The sequence below is a fragment of the Oncorhynchus kisutch genome, linkage group LG27 (assembly GCF_002021735.2).
Source record: "Oncorhynchus kisutch isolate 150728-3 linkage group LG27, Okis_V2, whole genome shotgun sequence".
In the NCBI taxonomy this organism is placed as follows: domain Eukaryota; kingdom Metazoa; phylum Chordata; class Actinopteri; order Salmoniformes; family Salmonidae; genus Oncorhynchus; species Oncorhynchus kisutch.
Window position 1 is genome coordinate 17226043 of NC_034200.2, and position 22384 is coordinate 17248426.

The following is a 22384-nucleotide window of genomic DNA, read 5'->3' on the forward strand; positions in this document are numbered from 1 at the left end:
TCGAACAAAACATACATGTATTGTATAACATGATGTCCTATGAGTGCCATCTGATGATCATCAAAGGTTAGTGATTAATTTTGATCTCTTTCTGCTTTTTGTGAATCCTCTCTTTGGCTGGAAAATGGCTGTGTGTTTGACTAGGCTCTGACCTAACATAATCATATGGTGTGCTTTCCCTGTAAAGCCTTTTTGAAATCGGACACGATGGGTAGATTAACAAGAAGTTAAGCTTTAATTTGGTGTGTTGCATATTTCTAAAAAATATTTTTGAATTTCGCGCTCTGCCTTTTCAGAGGAATGTTGTCGAGGCGGAACCCCTAGCCGTAAGAAGTTTTAAACAGCTTGGAAAATTCAAGAAATATGTCATGGCTTTAAAAGCTTCTGATTAGGCTAATTGACATCATTTGAGTCAATTTGAGGTGTATCTGTGGATGGATTCCAAGGCCTACCTTCAAATTCAGTTGCTCTTTGCTTGATATCATGGGAAAATGAAAAGTCAGCCAATCACCTCAGAAAAAAACATTGTAGACCTCCACAAGTCTGGTTCATACTTGGGAGCAATTTCCAAATGCCTGAAGGTACCACATTCATATGTACAAACAATAGTACGCAAGTATAAACACCATGGGACCACGCAGCCATCATACTGCTCAGGAAGGAGACGTATTCTGTCTCCTAGAGATGAACGTACTTTGTTGTGAAAAGTGCAAATCAATCTGAGAACAGCAGCAAAGGACCTTGTGAAGATGCTGGAGGAAACGGGTACAAAAGTATCTATATCCACAGTAAAATGAGTCCTATAATGACTCAACATGAAAGGCCGCTCAGTAAGGAAGAAGCCACTGCTCCAATACCGCCATTAAAAAAGCCAGACTACGGTTTGCAACTGCACATGGGGACAAAGATTGTACTGTTTGGAGAAATGTCCTCTGGTCTGATGAAACCAAAATAGGACTGTTTGGCCATAATGACCATCGTTATGTTTGGAGGAAAAAGGGGGATGCTTGCAAGCCGAAGAACACCATCCCAACCATGAAGCACGGGGGTGGCCGCATCATGTTGTGGGGGTACTTTGCTGCAGGAGGGACTGGTGCACTTCACAAAATAGATGGCTTCATGAGGAAGATAAAATATGTGGATATATTGAAGCAACATCTCAAGACATCAGTCAGGAAGTTAAAGCTTGGTCGCAAATGGTTCTTCCAAATGGACAATGACCCCAAGCATACTTCCAAAATTGTGGCAAAATGGCTTAAGGACGACAACAGTCAAGGTATTGGAGTGGCCATCACAAAGCCCTGACCCCATCCTGTAGAAAATTTGTGGGCAGAACTGACAAAACATGTGCGAGCAAGGAGGCCTACAAACCTGACTCAGTTATACCAGCTCTGTCAGGAGGAATGGGCCAAAATTCACCCAACTTATTGTGGGGAGCTTGTGGAAGGCTGCCAAAAATGTTTGACCCAAGTGAAACAATTTAAAGGCAATGCTACTAAATACTAATTGAGTGTGTAAACTTCTGACCCACTGGGAATGTGATGAAAGAAATAAAAGCTGAAATAAATCATTCTCTCTACTATTATTCTGACATTTCACATTCTTAAAATAAAATGTTGATCCTAACTGACCTAAGACAGGGATTTTTTTACTAGGATTAAATGTCAGGAATTGTGAAACTGAGTTTAAATGTATTTGGCTGAGGTGAAAGTGAACTTCCGACTTCAACTGAATGTCCGTGTGTACTGTATTTAGAAGGAGCGGGCCCTGGGAACACAAATGTGTTACAGACACACAAACCCAGTAGCTGGGGTCAGTGAGGCAAGGGGGGAGGGCATGAGGAGATGTGTCATGTGATTGCTGGGGAAAAGACAGTGGTCAGATATTGTAGTGTTCTCAGAACAATGGGCCTTCTTTGGCTCACTGGATGTTCAGTTCTTGAAGTTGCATGCTCTATTAGGATCCCACACTGTTTGTGTTACTCAACTGCTTGTATTGGTAAAGGCAGCAAAATAAGATCACTTTTGTTGGTAAGGCTACCCCTAGTCAACCTTCGATGATATCACCCTGACGTTCAATGACCACCTTGTTGTCACCAAAGCCCTTTATTAGTGCATTTGGTCACTCCTGTCACCCTGGCTTTCTGTGAGTGTTTTGCTTGACGTCAGCTGAGCACTTGTTTGTTTCAGCAGGCAGGGAAGGGCCCGAGCTGATGGTTCGAATCTGGAGCGGGGAATTGTGGGACTGCTGATTTAGGAGGGGTGGGGAAGATTAGGGGCAGCTGGAGGAAGGTGCTCAGGTGGCCCCCACCTTCACCCCTCAACCCCCATTCTGCCCCTTCAGGAGTTTGTGTGTGTCTACATGAGTCTTACATGTTATCATACGTAGTCATTCTGTACAGAATGTTCTGTTAGTGCGTCCGTATGTGTGATCCTCACAACCATAACACCAAACCAATGCTATTCCGATTGACCCATAACTTTACTCACAAAACTCCCACTGAGCTACAGGACGAGGTTATTCAAAAACACAACATTCCCTCTCCCCCCTCTCTTCACTCCTTCAGTCATAGCTTGGTCGTTCCAGCTGTGTTACTGTTAGTGTCAGGTTGAAGTTACACCAACCCCCCCCCCCCCCCTCCTCCTCCTCTCTCCCCTCTTCCCCCTCTTAGCTTGGTGGTTCCAGCTGTGTTACTGTTCCACGAACACAGAGCATTATTCATACGAGCTAGGAGGGGGGCAGATCCTAATTGAAATTCCAGGCTTTTCTTTGGTAGTGGAGCGGAGCTACAGCCTGCAGTCTGTATTATCCCTGGCCTGTCACCTTGAAAGACCCATCTGGAGCTGGGCCGCGTGCTCCGGCTGCAGAATGCGGCCGCCAGAAAATAAAACACTAGACAAAAAAGACAGGAGGAGATGTAAAGGAAGAAATGAATGGAGGACAAAAGGCTGAGGGAGAGACGGGGGAAGAAAGAGGCAAAGCAACTGTTACAATACCAGACACCTTGCCTGCTTTTAATATATTTTATAATGTGTGGTGCTGCAGCGTCGAGCTAGCCAGCTAAGGGGCTGAGTTGTGTGTGTTTCTGCCGGCTAGCGGCTAGCGAGGTGGTGGCATGCATGCTAATGACTGTATGAATGAACCAGGATCTTTCTTATCGTAGCTGGGGAGAAGTAAGTACAAGTTGGCCATCGTTGGTTCACCGCAATGGGCTCGGTTCAGGGCAGTGACTCTTCAGTGCTCTTAAGACAAAATAAGCAAATATTTGACGTCCTATATTCTCTGCATGATAATTGCCGATTTATGCCGTGGCGTCAGTCATACAATGTCCCTGATCTTACCTCTGTATTGCTCAGTTCCAGACAAGGTAATTAGACAATGTTCACGATAGTGGCATCGGTATCAGGATACCTCCTCTCCTTCCCAGGGATGGAGCTGTGTGGTGGAACTAGTGCCACCACTCTCTCCTCTGTCCACTCTCTGTCAAGTTGTGAAAATGTGGGGGTGACATTGTTGACCTTTGGTTTGACTTGCAGGCTAACCTCCTCTTTCTCTCTTCGTCCGTCCCCCTGCGGTCGAGCTCTGTCTGGAACTGTGACTGTGCTTATGTCTGTATTGTAATATTACTCAAGTCTTCTTTCTCTTTTCCAGGGATTGAGCTGTGCCTACCAGCCTGGCGTTTCTCCATGACTATGGTTGCCAGCTTCGTGGTGCTGGGCGGGCAGCTCCTTATGCCAGGGATGGCATACCTCTGTCGAGACTGGCAGGTCCTGCAGGCCGTCATCATCTGCCCGCTGATCCTCATGGTCTCTTATATCTGGTGAGGACAACACCTACTTTACTCCCCATCTCAGGCAAAGCACAAAACAGTTTTGGGACAGGCTATACCCCCACCACCTGCTTTTAATTTAGCATCTTAGTATTGATATATTTAGCTGTTTATTATACGGGTGATCCCATTGAGATTGATACTACTGATTTAATTTACTTGGTTACTTGCTATAGCCTACCACTCCCAATCATCATACACTACAGTTCATGATTGGGTTATATTGTAGGCTAATGTGGGTTCTATTTATCCAATGCTTATATTATGTACACTACCGGTCAAAAGTTTTAGGACACCTACTCATTCAAGGGTTTTTCTTTATTTTTACTTTTTTCTACATTGTAGAACTATGAAATAACTATTAAGTAACCCATATGAAATAATGTAGTACCCAAAAAAGTGTTAAACAGAGATTTTTAAAATAGCCACCCTTTGCCTTCATGACAGCTTTGCTCACTCTTGTCATTCTCTCAACCAGCTTCACCTGGAATGCTTTTCCAACAGTCTTGAAGGAGTTCCCAACATATGCTGAGCATTTGTTGGCTGCTTTTCCTTCACTCTGCAGTCCAACTCATCCCAAACCATCTCAATTGGGTTGAGGTCGGGGGGGGATTGTGGAGGCCAGGTCATGTGATGCAGCACTCATCACTCTCCTTCTTGGTCAAATAGCCCTTATACAGCCTGGAGGTGTGTTGGGTCATTGTACTGTTGAAAAACAAATGATAGTCCCACTAAGCCCAAACCAGTTGGGATGGTGTATCGCTGCAGAATGCTGTGGTAGCCATGCTGGATAAGTGTGCCTTGAATTAGACATTTCCACCGGTCTGTCCATTTCTCGATTTTCTTGGCCCAAGCAAGTCTCTTCTTATTATTGGTGTCCTTTAGTAGTGATTTCTTTGCAGCAATTTGACCATGAAGGCCTGATTCGCACACTCCTCAGAACAGTTTATGTTGAGATGTGTCTGTTACTTGAACACTGCAAAGCATTTATTTGGGCTGCAATTTGAGGCTGCTAACTCTAATGAACTTATCCCCTGCAGCAGAGGTAACTCTGGTTCTTCCTTTCCTGTGGCGGTCCTCATGAGAGCCAGTTTCATCATAGTGCTTGATGGATTTTGCGACAGCACTTGAAGAAACGTTTCAAAGTTCTCAATGTTCCGTATTGACTGATCATGTCTTAAAGTAATGGACTGTCGATTCTCTTTGCTTATTTGAGCTGTTCTTTCCATAATATGGACTTGTATACCCCCCTACCTTATCACTACACAACTGATTGGCTCAAACTCATTAAGAAGGAAAGACATTCCACCAATGAACTTTTTAACAAGTTACACCTGTTAATTGAAATGCATTCCAGGTGACTACCTCATTAAGCTGGTTGAGAGAATGCCAAGTGTGTGCAAAGCTGTCATCAAGGCAAAGGGTGGCTATTTGAAGAATCTCAAATATAAAATATATTTTGATTTCTTTAACACTTTTTTTTTGTTGGTTACTACTTGATTCCATATGTGTTGTTTCATAATTTTGTTTTACAATGTGGAAAATAGTTCAAATAAAGAAAAACCCTTGAATGAGTAGGTGTTCTAAAACTTTTGACCGGTAGTGTATGTATGAAATAGAAGTGGGAATAGCGAGGCATGGGAGAACATGTAATTGGACATTCTGTCTTATCTGTGTAGAATCAGAGGGAAGCTTCTTGGACCCAAGGGAATTTTCCAGCGTTGCTTCCCCACTGTAGTAACAGCCATAATAGCGTATGATAATTAATAGCTTAACATCCATTCAAATTACCTCTACTGTTCATGTTACTACAGCTGGTGTCTTTAAGGCGTGGGCAATAAATACTCATTCATTAACCACCATTTACCTTGTATTCACACTGTATACCTGATGAGCGGCAGGTAGCATAGTGGTTACGAGCGAGAGTACAGTATTGCAGTTATGTGTTTCAATCAGCTAGAAAGATAGCATGAATGCGCACACACACACACTCTCTCACTCACAAACACACACACACACATTTTCCAGTACCCAGGGATTCCCGCAGAGCCTGAGGAAGGAGGATAATATATTGAGGTTCCTTTCAGCCTCTCATTAAATCCCAATGGGGAAAAAAGGGACTAATTTAATTGATTCAACGGTTCATATTTTCTTGAGCAGATTGTTCTCTTGTTTCCATGTAGGATCTTCCCCGAGTCTCTGCGGTGGCTGCTGGCCACTCAACAATATGGCCGCTCCAAGTGGATCATGGGACACATTGCCAAGAAGAACCAGGTTAACACCGAGCTGGACACTGATCACATCCTCACAGGTATAGTACACAGGGGAGAGGAAAAGGTCATCCCTTTAACTGCTCTAGTCACAGGTACACATCTCAGTTTTAAAACTGGTGATATTAATGCTGTGTAACTACTCAGCTCAAGACATCAGTCTTCGGGCTTGAATATCTTTCTCTGTGTATTTGCTGTGCTTTTGGTTATTTGAAAGTGGATGAGTTTGTCTTCTTCTGAAGGGAAAGGACTACATCTACTATTTCCCTAGCAAGATCTGCTGGCTTGTCTCTGAGACAGAAGTGCTTGGTCAGTCTGAATGGATCTGGGGAAATCCCCTTCCTTCCTCTATGCCTGGTTCCCATAGTAACAGTCCTCTCTCCTGGGGAAATTGGCAGGGTAGTAAACCTACACCATGGCCTTCCGGATGGGACCCTCCGGACCCTTAATTAACTTTATTAGGGCCTTTCGAGGGTGGAGAGAGGCATTGCTCACAGACAACAGATGGGGCCAGGTCAATCACTTTGGATAGTGACTAGATACAACCATAGGCAGTGCCGTACTGTAGGCAATGCCATATTCCTGCAGTGGACAAGAGAGAACTATAGTATTGACAGAGGTTATGGTATAGATGCCCATTTGAATGTAACTGTTATTCTGGGTGATTTGTGTGTGTGCGCTCATTAATAGTCAAGTTTGGACACACCTACCCATTCAAGGTTTTCTTAATTTTTTACTATTTTCTACATTGTAGAATAATAGTGAATACATAGCTGCATATCACCCTGCATACCACTGCTGGCTTGCTTCTGAAGCTAAGCAGGTTTGGTCCTGGTGAGTTCCTGGATGGGAGACCAGATGCTGCTGGAAGTGTTGGAGGGCCAGTAGGAGGCACTCTTTCCTCTGGTCTAAAACAAATATCCCAATGACACTGCCCTGTGTAGGGTGCCCTCTTTCGGATGGGACGTTAAACAGGTGTCCTGACTTTGAGGTCATTAAAGATCCCATGGCACTTATCGTAAGGGTGTTAACCCCGGTGTCCTGGCTAAATACCCAATCTGGCCCTCAAACCATCACGGTCACCTAATAATCCCCAGTTTACAATTGGCTCATTCATCCCCCTCCTCTCCCCTGTAACTATTCCCCAGGTCGTTGCTGCAATTGCAAGCAAATAATAAAACATTTACTCACATCTGTCATCACGACTATGTTGATGAATTCATTCCAATGAATCATTTGGGATTGAAAACATGTAGCCAGTCTAGCCAGCCCGGGTTTGAATATAAACCAAATTTGTTCCCATTCACATTTTCTCCTGACACACAAATGGACTATAAATACATAACGTTACCAATCTTGTTTACCCTGACCAGATGGACAGGGCACATAGTCTGTATGCAGCTGCTATTATTTGTAGCCTACAGTTGATCAGACTGAAATATAGTCTCTCTTTCATCAAATACAGCATGTCAGATCTCTTTTTAGGTAGGCTGCTGCAACATTTATGAAATTAGTTTTTTTCTCGTGTCTGTCCGGAGTGATTGTGTTCTCACCTATGCTAAATAAATACAGAAAGAAAGTGGAAAGCCTACTTAAGCACGTGCGGGGGAAAAAATGTGCTGCCTCAGCCTCTCTCTTTAATCTCACTTTTAATGGATGATGCGATGGAAGCGATCAAGTCATTCTTTATTGATTTCGACATCCCAGAAAAGACAGTCGAAAGTTCCATATTTTCAGCAAGTAAAGCATCGTACCGTGCAATTACCGCTGCAAGCTCCTTGTAGTTGCCGTTAGCGGAACTTTCCGGCTCGCCGTGTCCTCTAAAAGCCCATTCTTACATGCCAAAAATGCAGTGGTGTCGATAAGCATTTAAGAATATCCATGTTTCTTCTTCCTTTCTCGTGGTGTTGCGCAGTTTGAATACGCAGACCTTGGTCCACATAATCAGGCGGTTTGATGAAAGGCTCCTTCTTAACCTTGCGTGGCTAAACAAGGAGTTTTGTAGCTAAAGTCTATGTTCATTAAAAGTAGTTAAAACCTACGCCCCGGTTTGTCATTATACAAGGAACAAATATAACATGGTGTCAGATTGGTAGTCCCTATGACAAGACAAAGAAAAGAAAGGAGTTGCTCTGCAAATTTCTGCGAAGAAAAATTTAACATTCTACCACAAGTCAAGTGACGTGAGTAGTCGAAGATGCTAGCTTGCAAGAGCGAGGGCAACGAGCCGCAGCAGCGAGAGTGACAGCAGCGAGAGTGACAGCAGCGAGAGCGAGGACAACGAGCCGCAGCAGCGAGAGTGACAGCAGCGAGAGTGAGGCTGCATTGGAATTTGACGAGCAAGTTGATGAGCAACATACTGAAATAAGAGAAATTGACACTGTTCCTGTTCTCCGTCATGGATAGGTTTAGTCCTCCTACTCCTATGCAGTTAACAGCCAATTTAGCTGACAATTGGAAACGTTTCAAGCAGAGATTCAATATCTACCTAGAAGCCAGTGGAGTAGGGGGAGATGATGACAAATTGAAAGCTTCCATTTTTCTGCATGTTATTGGAGAGGATGCATTGGACATTTTACAATGGCTTTCAGCAAGACGAGGCAAACTTTACATTGACTGTGCGAATGGCTAAATTTGAGGAGTACTTTGTACCAAGCCAGAACGTCACGTTTGAGAGGGAAGTTTTTCTCTGATGATCAGAAACAGGGAGTCAGTTTTGACCAGTATTTGGCTGAGCTGAACACACTGAGCAAAACATGTGAATTTGAACATCTGAAAGACTCACTAGTGAAAGACCGGATAGTCTGTGGCATACTTGATAATGGACTCTAGGAGAGATTGCTGCGTGAGCAATATTTAACTTTGGATAAAGCAATGAATATGTGTCGAGCAGCTGAAACCACCAGAGCACAAGCTAAAGAGCTGTGAAGGGATGAGACATCAGTGTATACAATAACAAGAGAGGAGCACCACACACACAACGCCTTACAAAACAGAAACAAGCAAAATGGAGCAATCCAAACACTACATGTGATTCATCCACAAGCCAAGAAATTGCCCTGCAAATGGCAAATCATGTAACAACTGGGAAAAATAGTTTCTCAAAATGCTGAAAAGTTGAGGCTACAAAGGAAAAAGGTTCATACAGTCAAGGAGGAGATTGAATAATTCTTTGATTCTGTGGATGTATGCCATACAGTAAAAGATGATCGTAGCATCACTTCCTGTGTCTTCCGAGAGAATGGAGCAGATTTAAAAGTGAGACCGCAGCTGACCAAACAATGATAGAGTTGAAAGAAACAACACTGATAGGTTGGCCCGCACAGAAAAACTGTTCAAGGAGAGTACAGGATTACTGGATGTCCAGAGCAGAGATCACCGTTGTGGTTGACATAGTGTTCAAAGGCAACAAGATTGTCATTCCCATGACACTACGCAAAGAAATGCTACAGAAAATACACGAGGGCCACTTGGGTGAGGAAAAATGTAAACGACGAGCACGAGAAGTAATGTACTGGCCAAGAACGAACCAGGAAATCAGCCAGACCACTGCTTCATGTAAACTGTGTTTGCCCTACAGGCCAAAGCAGCAAGCAGAGCCGCTAATGCCTCATCCAGTACCCAACAGACCCTACTACAAAGTTGACCTATTTGACTGCAATGGCAAAAGTCACGTCGTTGTTACCGACTACTACTCAAACTACCCTGAAGTAGCAACACTGACAACTACCTCCAGCAAATCTGTAATCACCTACCTGAAATCAGTCTTTTCAAGACATGGCGTTGTGTCTGAACTGTACTCGGACAATGGCCCACAGTTCTCAAGTTTCGAATTCCAATCGTTCGCTAACGACTAGGGATTCCGACACAACACCCCAACTACCCAAGGTCCAACGACTTAGCAGAGAGTTCAGTCAAAATTGTCAAAGGTCTGATGAAAAAGGCACACGGATGGAAAGGGGGATTTCCTAAAAACTCTGATCTACCGCAGCGCACTTTCACCTGCACAAATGTTGATGGGACGTCGCATCAGAACCAACCTACCCATCCATGAGGACTTGCTAACACCCAGAGGTGCTCACAAAGTCAAACTTGTGAAGGAAAAACAGAAAGACAAACAAACAGCGACACAACAGAAGTTCAAGACAATTACCTGAACTGAAACCTGGAGATCATGTACGACTCTGAGACATCACTACAGGAACCTGGATGTAGGCAAGGGTGTGTGCAGAGAGAAGTTGCACCGCGATCCTATGAGATACAAACGGAGCATGGATCACAACTGAGACGAAACAGAGTGGATCTAAGGCTTCAGCCACTCACTCAAGGGACTGAGGATCATCAGGAGGATACTGCTGAAGCGTCAAATGCCTTTAGAAATGGACAATTCAGTCAGAACACCCTGACTGACGACGAACGCTGTCCAACTCTTTCAGGAAGCACTTCAACAGAACGACCAAAAAGGACTGTCAGAGCCCCTGAAAGGCTTATTGAGAATTGCTTTTAAAAAATGTAAAAAGGGGCACCTGGACTGAATGTATTGTTTATGTTTTGTTTATGTGAAAAGAAATGGAGCCACAATAGAGTATTGTTGGACAGACTCTATTTAGTTGGTAAAAAATGCATCAGAAATATGTTCATTGCTTTTTAAGTGATGAGAGAAATGAGTGATGAGAGAAATGTAAAAATAATAAAATATTGGGGGAAAGAAATGTGTGTTCTTGAAAATTGCAGAAAGCTATTCTTGAACCCAGCAACCTATGCGGGTGGTGGTATATGTTCATTAAAATAAGTTAAACCTATTTATACAAGGAGCAAACAACATCCCCAGCTCCCTAAGCTTCTCAACACATAGAACCCCCCCCCCCCCCCCCATAATGCTCTGCAGCACAACCCCAATTAAACGGACTAGATTCATTCTCTGATCCTAATCCTATGATTGGATGGACAACATATCACTTCATACTGCAAAAGCTTTGATTGGTTGAAGGTCGTCCTACGGAACTACTGAATGCCTACTGAATGTAACATAACTAACCCCTGAAAAGGGCCTGCCGTTTGTGGGCCAATTTTTATGCAAGGGATTATGGCTAGGCCAGAGGATGACTTCAGAGCTCCATGATTGTATAGAGAGCAACTTTGAGTAAAAACTTGTATGCGCGTGACGGGCAACATTACATGTGTGTGTGCACATGACCAAAGCGGAGGTTTGTTTTCATAGCAACACCTCGTACTTCCAAACATCCATGCCCCATGCTATGATCTGCGCTGTCCTGGGGCATTGTCTTCTGAAAACATTCCTCTTTCAATTGTTCATTCATTCACTCACTTGTTCCTCCCCACTCACTCTTTCCCCCCTGTCATTCCTGTTTTCTAACAGAGATAAGTGATGAAATGTCTTGGTATGAAGGTGTCCTTTGTCTCTTAGTCCTTAGTCTCGTATCCTCAGATGAAGCCCTTTCGTTGGCTGTGTACAGCCTGTAGATGAGTGCGTTGTGGTCATATTTACCTGATTTCTCTACGTTGTTTCAGAGTTGCAGAAAGCTCTTCAGAAGAAGCCCAAAAAGACATGTATTGTGAAGATGGTGGGGACAAGGAACCTGTGGAAAAACATTGTGGTCCTCTGCGTGAACTCGTAAGTATCTTTGTTTGTGTGTGTGTGTGTGTGTGTGTGAGTTTATGTAGTATTGTGTGCATGCGTCCATGATGCAGCTGCCAGTCAGACGACTCTGGGTGTTTAAGCGATACTTCTGGATTTTGGCAATGAGGCCCTTTGTCTACTTCCCCAGTAGTCTATGGGAACAGCTAGCATAACACTCGTTAGCATTGGTTCCTGAAACTACCTATAAACCGGTGTGCAGTGATTATGGGACTATTGACCTGTCAGCTCGATGCAGTGGCCGTCTGCTTTTAGCAGGCCTGTCTATCTATCCATCCCTCTGTCTTCCTGTCTCTGTGCTGTTTGCAGTCTTGCGTCTGTCCATTTGTCTGTCCGACGGTTTTTCTGTCCATTGGCCTTCAGAACGAGCTTCACCTCTCCTCACTCACATAACCCAGTCATTTGTAGACAGCAGACTTAGACACAGCCCAGGCTATTTCAGTACACAGTGTCCCTGGCTGTAGTCTGACCATACATTTTTCATGAGCTGTCTTCTTATGAGAGAACTGGAGACGAGCAAGAGGGTTTGTGTGTTTTAGTTTTGTTTCATAGAAATACACTTTCCTCTTTATTTTTCCCCTTCATCTTCTGAACTCATATGGTCTTTCTTTGTCCTCTCTCCCAATATCCCTCTTTCTTTCTCTCTGTCCTCTGTACACTCATCTCCTTACTTCTTTCTCCCTCTCTTGCACTACCACACACCCATTATCCCTGTTTTCATTATTCTCTTTCTTGATACCCTTTTCTCTCTCGCTCTCTCTATATATCCAGACTGACGGGCTATGGGATCCACCATTGCTTTGCCCGCAGTATGATGGACCACCACGAGACCCACGAGTCCACCATGTTCCACAACTTCTACGCTGACTACTACACCATGGCGGGCATCGCAGTGGCATCATGCATTGCACTGTGCCCGGCAGTGTCCCTGATGGGGAGGAGGGGTGGCCTGCTCATGTTCATGATAATCACTGCACTGGCATCACTGCTGCAGCTAGGCCTGCTCAACTGTGAGTAGCCTACAGTATAATACGCAATGGTATAGTGCACACACACACACACACACACACACACACACACACACACACACACACACACACACAGCTGCCTCTTCCTATACGCCAACTGCACTGTGTGTAGGGCCCCGTGGCCACTAGGGGGCCCCTGACCAAAAAACATATTTTTTTTCTGTTGAGAGTTAGAAAAGTAGAACCCACATTTCGAAACTTTGGTAGTGCATCAGTAGTTTTCCTCTTATGTCAGGCAATCAATTAGCCAGTGTCAGCTAACATTGCTAGGTAAGGTAGTCTAGCCAGCTGGTAGGCCTAATCATCACCAAATTACCGACGGCCGAGCACGCAGGTCATGTGCTCAGGGGGCCCTGACCTCCTGGGGGTGGAGGTGAAATAGTCTTTATAGTTAGCTACTGTATAGTTGTTTTGATGATGATGTTTGAATGTAGGTCTGTGGGAGGTGGCCTCTTTACTGTGTAACAAGGACGGATGTTGTCCGAAATCTGACAGTACCTAGTCCTTTTTCTTTGTCACAAATGTTGAGGGAACATATATATTTAACCTATACCTACAAAATACACCTTGAGATCATTCAAACAGCAAACATATTGTCTTGTTATTGCTATGGTGTAACCAGTGTGTGTTTTGTGTGTGTGTGATCATTTGACTACATATTAACCTGTTTCTGTTTTCCTCTCTCTCCCTGTGGCTCCTATAGTACTGGGGAAATACAGTGTACATCTGAATATAGGTACAGTACAACCATCGATTTCTCTCCTCTTCATTCTTGTGGGAACTCAGACCATATTTCCCTGGTTGCAGTTACTCTACCCTAGACTCTTAACTAATCAATAGCCCATCATTCTGGATCTTAACTGTTTACTCCATTTTATAATCCGCTTACTGGAAATACTGCAACTGCTCGATTTAAAACAACAACAACAAGGTCCTAGGCAGATGAGAGAATTCCACAATAAATGGATAACCAATCTACTGTCTTAAATGTGGTTCAAGCCGTTAGAAACACATTATGATCGCTGGCTAGCTGCAGATGTCTTAATGTGATTTCTTTGATGTGATTAGACAAAGACTGGAGGAACTCTGACATTTGTGTAAGATTGGAGGACACTAAGAAAATGTCAGTGTTCCAACATAGTAGCAGAAAGACAAGGGTGCTTTGCAGTGTGATTTGTTGTGCAATTGAGGGGGTTTAAAGCAAAGGTTGGTATTTCACCATCACTGCGACCTAAATACTGTGACTTGTCCTATCTCTCCCCTTCTCCCAATCACTCCCACTCTCCCACCCACTCCCTAAGAACAACAAACTCAAACTCATTGCAGAGTTCAGTCAGATCCCGTTAGCGCAAACCATGGCGTGTCGTTTCTGTTTGCCGACTGAGTGACAGTTCAAACACAGGCACCATGGGGCTCAGAACGCCCGTAGGCATCGAGGAATGAATACATCTCTCAAGGACAAGCTAGCTGCATTCTGTTTACTGCATAAACACACGTTCAGATCCAGCCTGCTTGTCCTCCACAGTGAAACATTACAGCTAACACATGGAACCAGCAGTAGGCTAGTCGTGCAACTCGGTAGTACTACAGTCCATTATAACAAATAAACCTGACGTTGACTGTGTAATAACCACACTGCTGCATGGTATTATAGTACGTTATATGGTTTTATCGCCATCGTTCATCATAACTTTTTTTTTGATCTTGCCTGTTCTTCATGTAACTTCTTGCAACTATTAGAAGTCTTCCTGTCTGTGTTTCACTTCCCGATCCTTGCTTTGTTCTGATGATCCTCTCTGTTTGGCTCGGTCTCATTGACCCTAGCTAACCTAAGTAGCCTCTAGCCCTCTTCTTCCCCTGTGTGTTTATCTAGCTCCTCTCTTCTTTCCATTCTCTCCATCCCTAGTCCTCCACCTGGCAGCAGAATTAACTTGGCCTGTTGTCTGACAGCCAGAGGACTAGAGAGGAGCAGCAAACTGATCTGAGTTCTGCCTCAGATTATCTGCTTAGGGCAACTTAAACATGTCTCATTCAGCAACAAACTCATCCGAGACCATTTTCAGATGTTTGAAGTTGCCAGAAGAGCATGTCTCGTTCAGCAACAAACTGATACTGAGACCACTTTCAGATGATGTCTCGTTCAGCAACAAACTGATACTGAGACCACTTTCAGATGATGTCTCGTTCAGCAGCACCGTGTGAGTTAGTTCTAGGATTGTTTTGCTGCTGTTTAGCTGAGGATCAGACAGATCAACGTCAGGGTAATCCTTCATGGCTAGTTTAGTTAAATGGATAACATGGTCAGGGTGATCGACAACATACAGGATGCTCAACAACACAGACTCATGGGAATTATGTAACAGTCTAAGTACATTTTAATAGGATCATCTTACTACTTTAATAACAACCTGCTCTTTGAGAATGTATTAGATACTGTTCCTCAGTGCACTGAGCCTTCTAATATGAGAATCATTCATTCAGGGTTAGATATAGTATTTTTCTTTTTGAGTTAATCTCCCCTTTTCTACAGTACATTAGAATGTATTATCTCTGTATGCTGGCTGGATAATTGTTATGTTTGCTTTCTTGCTATGCAGAGTACTCGGATACACAAATCTCAACTTAATACGGAGTCGTGTTTAATGGCTGACTCGTATGTTGCCGTCTGTCTGTACAGAGCGCTCGGATACGCTGAATAAGAACTTCTCCATCGCCTTCTCCATCATCGGCATGTTCTCCTCCCACGCTGTCAGCAACCTGAGCATCTTCTTCTGCGCTGAGATCACGCCCACCGTCATCAGGTAAGCCCACCCACGCGCTGGGAACAGACCACTGGAGCGTACCACAGAGAGGGGCCGAGGGAGAGGTTTCAGAGGGAGCTGTCAGGATATGTGCAGGCCAGGGTTGAGGAGAAAGCTTCGTGGAAATCAAAAACGGGTTTCCATTTTCTTCCCCTTTTTATTCAGAGATGGGTCGGGTCAAGTGTCTGGTTAATTTGATAACATTTTACAGAACATTCACTCTGTCAAGCTATGAAAAACATACCGTATACACATCTGGAATTGGAGAAAGATAAAGAGGTGTGGAGTTTGAAGGTTGCTGTCATCATGTAGTGTGAAGGGAAAATACCCTGTTTTATGATGCTCACTATCATAATAGAATGTAGTCGCAATCTTTGATCTCAATAGAGAGGTTCATGATTCAGTGTCTCTGACCTGCCAGGATATCACCAGAATATTACTACCCTGCTATAAGCACTTAAAATGAGTGTGTGATCATGGATCTCTTGTTATATGCACAACCATAATAAAGGTGTTGTTCAATATCCATATTTTTTTATATGATTATTTATTTAACCTTTTATTTTGACAGGGAGTCAGACCGAGGTCTCTTTCACAGATCAGCCTGGTTTTGAATTAGCCTTTCCCTCTCTTGACAAACTGACACAGCTTTGGATCATCATCATCATGATGCTGTGTTGTTATGTAAGGTATGGTGCACTGTGCTGCCTGAAGAGTGACTGTGGATCGCCACCTGGTGGCCAGTCACGGAGCAGACAGGAGAGAAATGAGGCTACTGCCTTGGCAGGATGCTGTTACATGGTATTGCAGCAGTCTCTGCTGCTGTGGGCGTAAAATGGCAAGGACATGTCAATAACACAGACCACGTGTGTCTGCATAAGGAAATGAGAATAGTAGGGGCTGGAATGTGGAATGTGCTATTGAAAGTGAATATAAAAGAAAGCATTGAAATGGAATGGACTTGGAATGTAACAAAGCAGAACATTGCACTGGAAATGGCAGAGGTTTCAGGGCACACCTTTTCTACAGGATGGATATGGTTTAAAGACGGTGGGGCTTGGAGGTTGGTTTGGGATCGGGTGTAGTCATGTTCTTCAGAGATAGTGACTTCCTAACTGATGGTCCTTGTCTCTCTCCGTAGGGGTGGGGGTCTGGGCCTGGTGCTCGCCAGCGCTGGCTTCGGCATGCTGACCGCCCCCATCATGGAACTCCACAACCAGAAGGGCTACTTCCTTCACCACATCATCTTCGCCTGTTGCACCCTCATCTGCATCATCTGCATTCTCCTCCTCCCCGAGACGCGCTACCAGCCCTTGCCCGAGACCCTGGCCGACGGGGAGTGTTACACCCGCCAGCCCCTGCTGCCCCCCAGGAGGCCTGGCGAACAGCGCCTCCTCCTGGCCCAGGTGGAGAGCAACAGGGACTACACCCGGGTCCATGACACGCCGCTGCACGAGGCGGCCGCCACCGCCGTCTCCACAATGGAGTTCACGGCGTCCTCCGCTGTTGACCGCGCAGCACCATCGGTTATTGATATTTCGGCGCCCTCCGCTAGGACGTTAATGTCACACCAGCATGAGTCTGATGGCAAATCCACTGAAGACTCCACTGATATACCCCTCATTAATTCTGTTGCCCCTTCATCCACTTTCAATGTTGGTGATGAGACAGCTCCCTCCCCTACTAAAGAAATTACCACTGACCCCCTCACAGAAGATACCCATACATCCATCTTGGTCAACACCATTTCCCCTGTCACTGAAACTCTTCCCATCTCTTTATTGGAATCAACCATTCCGCCAGTACTTGATTCAACCCCTACCTCCGCATTGTACCCTTCCACTCCTAGTTCCGTAGTGGATCCTTCCACTCCACCTGTTATAGAATCCACCCACACTTCATTGGATGCTCCAGAATTAATTGAAACTCCACCTACCTCCACATTGGACTCTCCCCCTGTCATAGAAACCACCTCCACATGGGACTCTCCCCCTGTCATAGAAACCACCCCTACATTGGACTCTACCACTCCCCCTGTCATAGAAACCACCCCTACATTGGACTCTACCACTCCCCCTGTCATAGAAACCACCACTACATTGGACTCTGCCACTCCCCCTGTACTTGACCTTTTACCCCCCTCTCCAACACCCTCCCCTGGTCCTGTCATCAGTGACATTTTTCTCCCTCCCCCCATGGCGGACTGTACGACTCCTATTGATTCTGCTGACCACATAACCACAGACCCGCTCATATACTCTCTAGATGACAAACTCCCCGCTCCTCCTCCCCCTACATCAGACTGTACCATTCCCCTTCTCATAGACTCTGTCCATACTCCAGAGTTGGACTCTTCATCCCCATGTGTTAATAATGTTATTGTTTCTCCCACTTACCCTGTCGTAGCTCATTCCCCTGTTCATCCCCCCATCTGCCCACTACCACCACCACCCAATGACTCAGGTCATATCCCCACAACAGTGGACTCTTCCATTCCCCCTGTCATGGACACTGTTCACAGCCCCACTGTGGACTCTACCACTCACCCCATCACAGACATTGTTCAACCCCTTTCATTGGACTCTACCATTCCGCTTGTCATAGACTCTCAGCACCCCAACGTAACAGACTCTGAGACCACAGAGGCGGCCACCGCTTCCACAATAATGGACTGTACCATCTCCTCCCCCATAGACTCGGGAATCCTCCCTATTATGGACTGTACTATCTCAGAAAACCGGGTCATCAACGGGGTGGCGTCGTCATGATCCAAGGCTCTACCTCTGGAACAAGGAGGTGTGCCACTCCCTCGTGGAGGAAGAAGTCCTGGACATCCAGGTCACATGTATGGAGTCACTAACTGGCTGATCAGGCCTCAGACATTTTGGCTGCTCTGTAGGGAGAATACCAGTGACCGACAGGAGAGGGAACAGCTTGATATGGGGACGAGTGTATCTCTGACACCTTTTACTGGGAACAGCCAGAAAACAGGACAGGGGGACCGTGCTGCGGTGACAGTAATGAGTGGTTACTCTGCCACAGTGCGGAACTGTAAATAACTGACATCATCAGCGTTTTACATAGTTGTTGTTGGAGGAATCTGTATGTGTCATTTTAGACTGAGATACTTCCTGCCAAAACTCCCTTTGACTTCCTCTGACACATTATCCCAATGCTTAGTTGGAGATGCTATACATACCACTAAAAACCATTTGACTGTACATTTGCCTCAATTGCAGACTTAGATGTACGCCCAATGTGTTTGATGTACATTTGCCTTATGTAGAAAAAAAAATACTTTAAGAATACAATGCAGAATTTTGAATGTCAACAGTGCCAGATATCTAAACCGAGTTTAGAGTCACCCAATTGTTTTTGTTGTCAGAAACTGAATGGAATCTGTGTAGGGAAAAGAGCAATTTGCCAAATATGAAAAAACCAAAAAAAGGGCAATAAGTTTTGCCCCAAGTATTGGAGGTGTTTTAATGTATGAGGCAATGAGTTAAAAATGACAAGCGAAACATCTGAAGACTTCAGTCCTTAGTGTTATACAAGCATGGGTGTATGAAAAGGTACTAGAGAAAGAGAATGTCGCGAACTGAGGAGACATGTTCATACATTTATTAGGACTATGGACTGTTTATGTCGAGCGAAGGAGAGCTGTACCGGTGACGTGGTAGAAGTGAGAGTTCTGTTGGTCCTTTAGGACTATGTTTTGCTTGTTGACGTTGCGTTCCTGTAAGTGAAACATTTGAGAATTTACAGACTATATCAAATGTTTCATGGGACATTTGTTTCCACTCTTAAAAAAACATTAATGAATTGCACTGTAGGCAATTGGATCTTGTAAATGTGATACTCTAGGTCAAATTGCGTAGTTTGTTGTTGTGCTACTGATGTTGCGCTTGATCACAAAAACAAATATTGCCATTATTTCACGGGGGGGGGGGGTGTCCTTAGTGTATAAAGATAGGCGGCACTGTTAACATTATTTGTTTGAATGTAAGTGGCACTTTAATCTTCGCTACGGGGACTGAGCATGTAAACAAAAATGTGAACTTTTCCATGAAACATAGAGGTGATGTTCAAATGTTACCTAAAATATCACAAGAGCTATCTCTGAAATGGACACATGAATGACAAAAGGATTTTGTCTTCATTACAAATACATCTGTCATTGCCACCATCTTGTGTGTGTTTTCTACATGTAATTAGCATATTTGGTGACGTAAAAATATTTGAAGTATATTTCCCAAATAATATACCAGAAATATTTCAACTTCACCAAAGTATGCAACATTTATATTTGTGATATTGACTCAAATTCTGTTGCGTTTTGAAATGGAGGCTTATCCCTCTTTTTTTTCTCTTTTCATTTTACTTCAAAACTTTACCATTTACTTGAATTACTTTCATTGTAATCAATACAGACATGATAGCGAAATGTCGTCATTATTGGAAAAGCTACAACATGTCTCTGATTATTTTAATTAAAACAAAAATATATGAAGAGCTTTCTTTTTCTTTGAAAAACTCAAATGTCTAGTGTCAACGTCATGTTTTACCAACGTCTGTGAATGACTGACTATTGACAATAGTACATACCGGGCAAACAAAATGGTGGCTGTCAGTTCACTGGTTAGGCAATTGCATCAGATTGTGTTAGGCCACTGTTTTACAAATACAACATCACTTGTTGTGATGTAGAGCTTCTTTCTTTTCAAAAATCTTTGACATATTGTCCTTTTCAAATGCCATGGAGTCCTGTCTTTTACAGTGTGTTTAATATCTATTTAAAATGGAAAATACAATGGCTTTGGAGGTGACCAAAATATCATGCAATAGCAGCCACTGATCACTCAACTGTACACTAATCATAAAGTGGTCATCACAACACACACTGTCATGTAGTTCTGTGGATATAAAAATGACTATGTAAATACTAAAAGTGTAACGACCTACTTTCCGCATATTCTCTGGTTATTTCCTGGTAAATAAGCACACTGTTAAAGAAGATATACTTGTTGCTGTGGTCTTCATTCCTAATACTACATACACCTTGTTTGGAAAATTCAAGCACGGTAGAGAAAGGATATGTGAATCAAGTAAAACTTCATTACACCCCTGTATGAGCCTCTTAGCTTCTTTTAACATCTAATAGACTTCACGGCTCAAACCATAATGTCTCCAGTACTCCCGTCGAGTCAGATTAGTACATTGGGTTAGCTGTGATGTGAGGATGGTGTTACTAACGCACGAAAGTCTTGACACTGGAACAACAGAGGTCAATCATACAAATGTTAAGAGTATATTGTCTGCAGCTGTAGCAATACTTCTCACCCCACATTTATTGAACTGCAACCGCTCTCGTCTTAAAATGTCACAATACAACACATTACAACCTTACATTACAGTCTCCGATTTCATATGTGACAGCATCGTCCGCACCAGCGATGGTGTATGCTTGGTCAGAAGTATAATGACACATTCTATTTCTATGGGTAGAGTGGGATGATGGCTTGGAAAGTGGCTACACTAAAACGGTACAAGTAGATGGACAATATAATACATTGAGTATACAGTGGTAAAGAAAATGCAGACTGATATGTAAACTAACTTTGATTTGCTGTGCATTGATAGGTTGTGCTGTGATACAGTGGTCTGGAAATGGTTCTCAACTGATCAAATGGCTCCCCTCATCCTAAATTGTCCCCACTGCAGCCAAAAAATGTTGCGGAAATGAGAAATAATCCTGATATAACAGTTTCTGTTTTTACACGATTTTAATTAATGAATGAATGTAAAAACATGGATTTTACCAGTTTAATTTTCCCTTTTTTGTTTTAACTTGAATAATGCATTTGTATATAAGCCATACGTGTCGTAATAAACTTCACTATTTATTGATCAATGATGCATTCTGGGTCTTGGTTGGGTTAATTGGTCTGCAGACAATTTTCAAGCCACCTCTTGAATCTTGAGGTGTTTTTGTGCAAGGTTCTTGTTTTATGTTTTTTTTTTCACTTGATGATGTCCTCTCTAACCCAAGATAATGACAAGGGCATAAAGGGTGTCAATTCTGTATGTAATGGATCAGTTGTCAATATTCACATTCTTAATAATGAATTGTGGATTCATGTTGGTGTACTGCTGTGATGGAAAGTCATCCCCTAAATATGATTCAGTAATTTAGTTATATTGATTAGCACTTCACTACATCTGATACACATTTTTTTTATGTCAGCAATAAAATTTGATTTAATCTTTATATTTTAAGGCCATATACTAGCTAACCAAAATAACTCACTCATGCTGCCAATAGATTTTTCAGCTTGGAATACTCTGATTTTAACCACTTCCTGTTGTATAATGTCATACAATAAAGCAATACATGGCGAACGTTCTCCCAGGTGAAGGCTTTTCCTGTCTCTGATAAACAAGTGATTAATAAGAACAAATAAGGAACCTGTCTTTGATGGGAACATTGTGGACGGTATAGTTGCAAAGCTCCAAACTGACCTCTATTGGACAAAATATAGGCTACACCTGAAGCAGATTCAGGACTGCAAGGTACATGGACAATGCCTTGGTTATATTGAAAGGGGGCGTATTTATCGACAATTGGGCTGTATTTCCTTAACTTGTAAACTAACAGCTAGGCCTATGCGCCACGTATTAGATTAAAAGTGCTTGGCAACAACCCGCATTTTGGCCCGGGACAGGGTGATGTCATGGAGAGTGATGCAGCAGGATCCTCATCCCGTCCACTGCATCAAACCGGTGCCCGCTGATAGGCT

The 22384-nt window shown here is 43.5% G+C and overlaps 1 protein-coding gene across 1 annotated transcript in view; it reads left to right on the forward strand.

The window, feature by feature from the left end:
* LOC109871618 (solute carrier family 22 member 23-like) overlaps nt 1-21991 on the forward strand; it is a 53197-nt gene extending 31206 nt beyond the window's left edge. Inside the window, exons 4-10 of the mRNA XM_020462534.2 lie at nt 3652-3820; nt 6013-6140; nt 11632-11734; nt 12530-12768; nt 13490-13522; nt 15464-15587; nt 16729-21991. Of these exons, the coding sequence (XP_020318123.1) occupies nt 3652-3820; nt 6013-6140; nt 11632-11734; nt 12530-12768; nt 13490-13522; nt 15464-15587; nt 16729-18355 (2423 nt within the window). The 3' untranslated portion in view covers nt 18356-21991. The remainder of the gene's footprint in view (nt 1-3651; nt 3821-6012; nt 6141-11631; nt 11735-12529; nt 12769-13489; nt 13523-15463; nt 15588-16728) is intronic.
* Nucleotides 21992-22384: the final 393 nt, after the last annotated feature.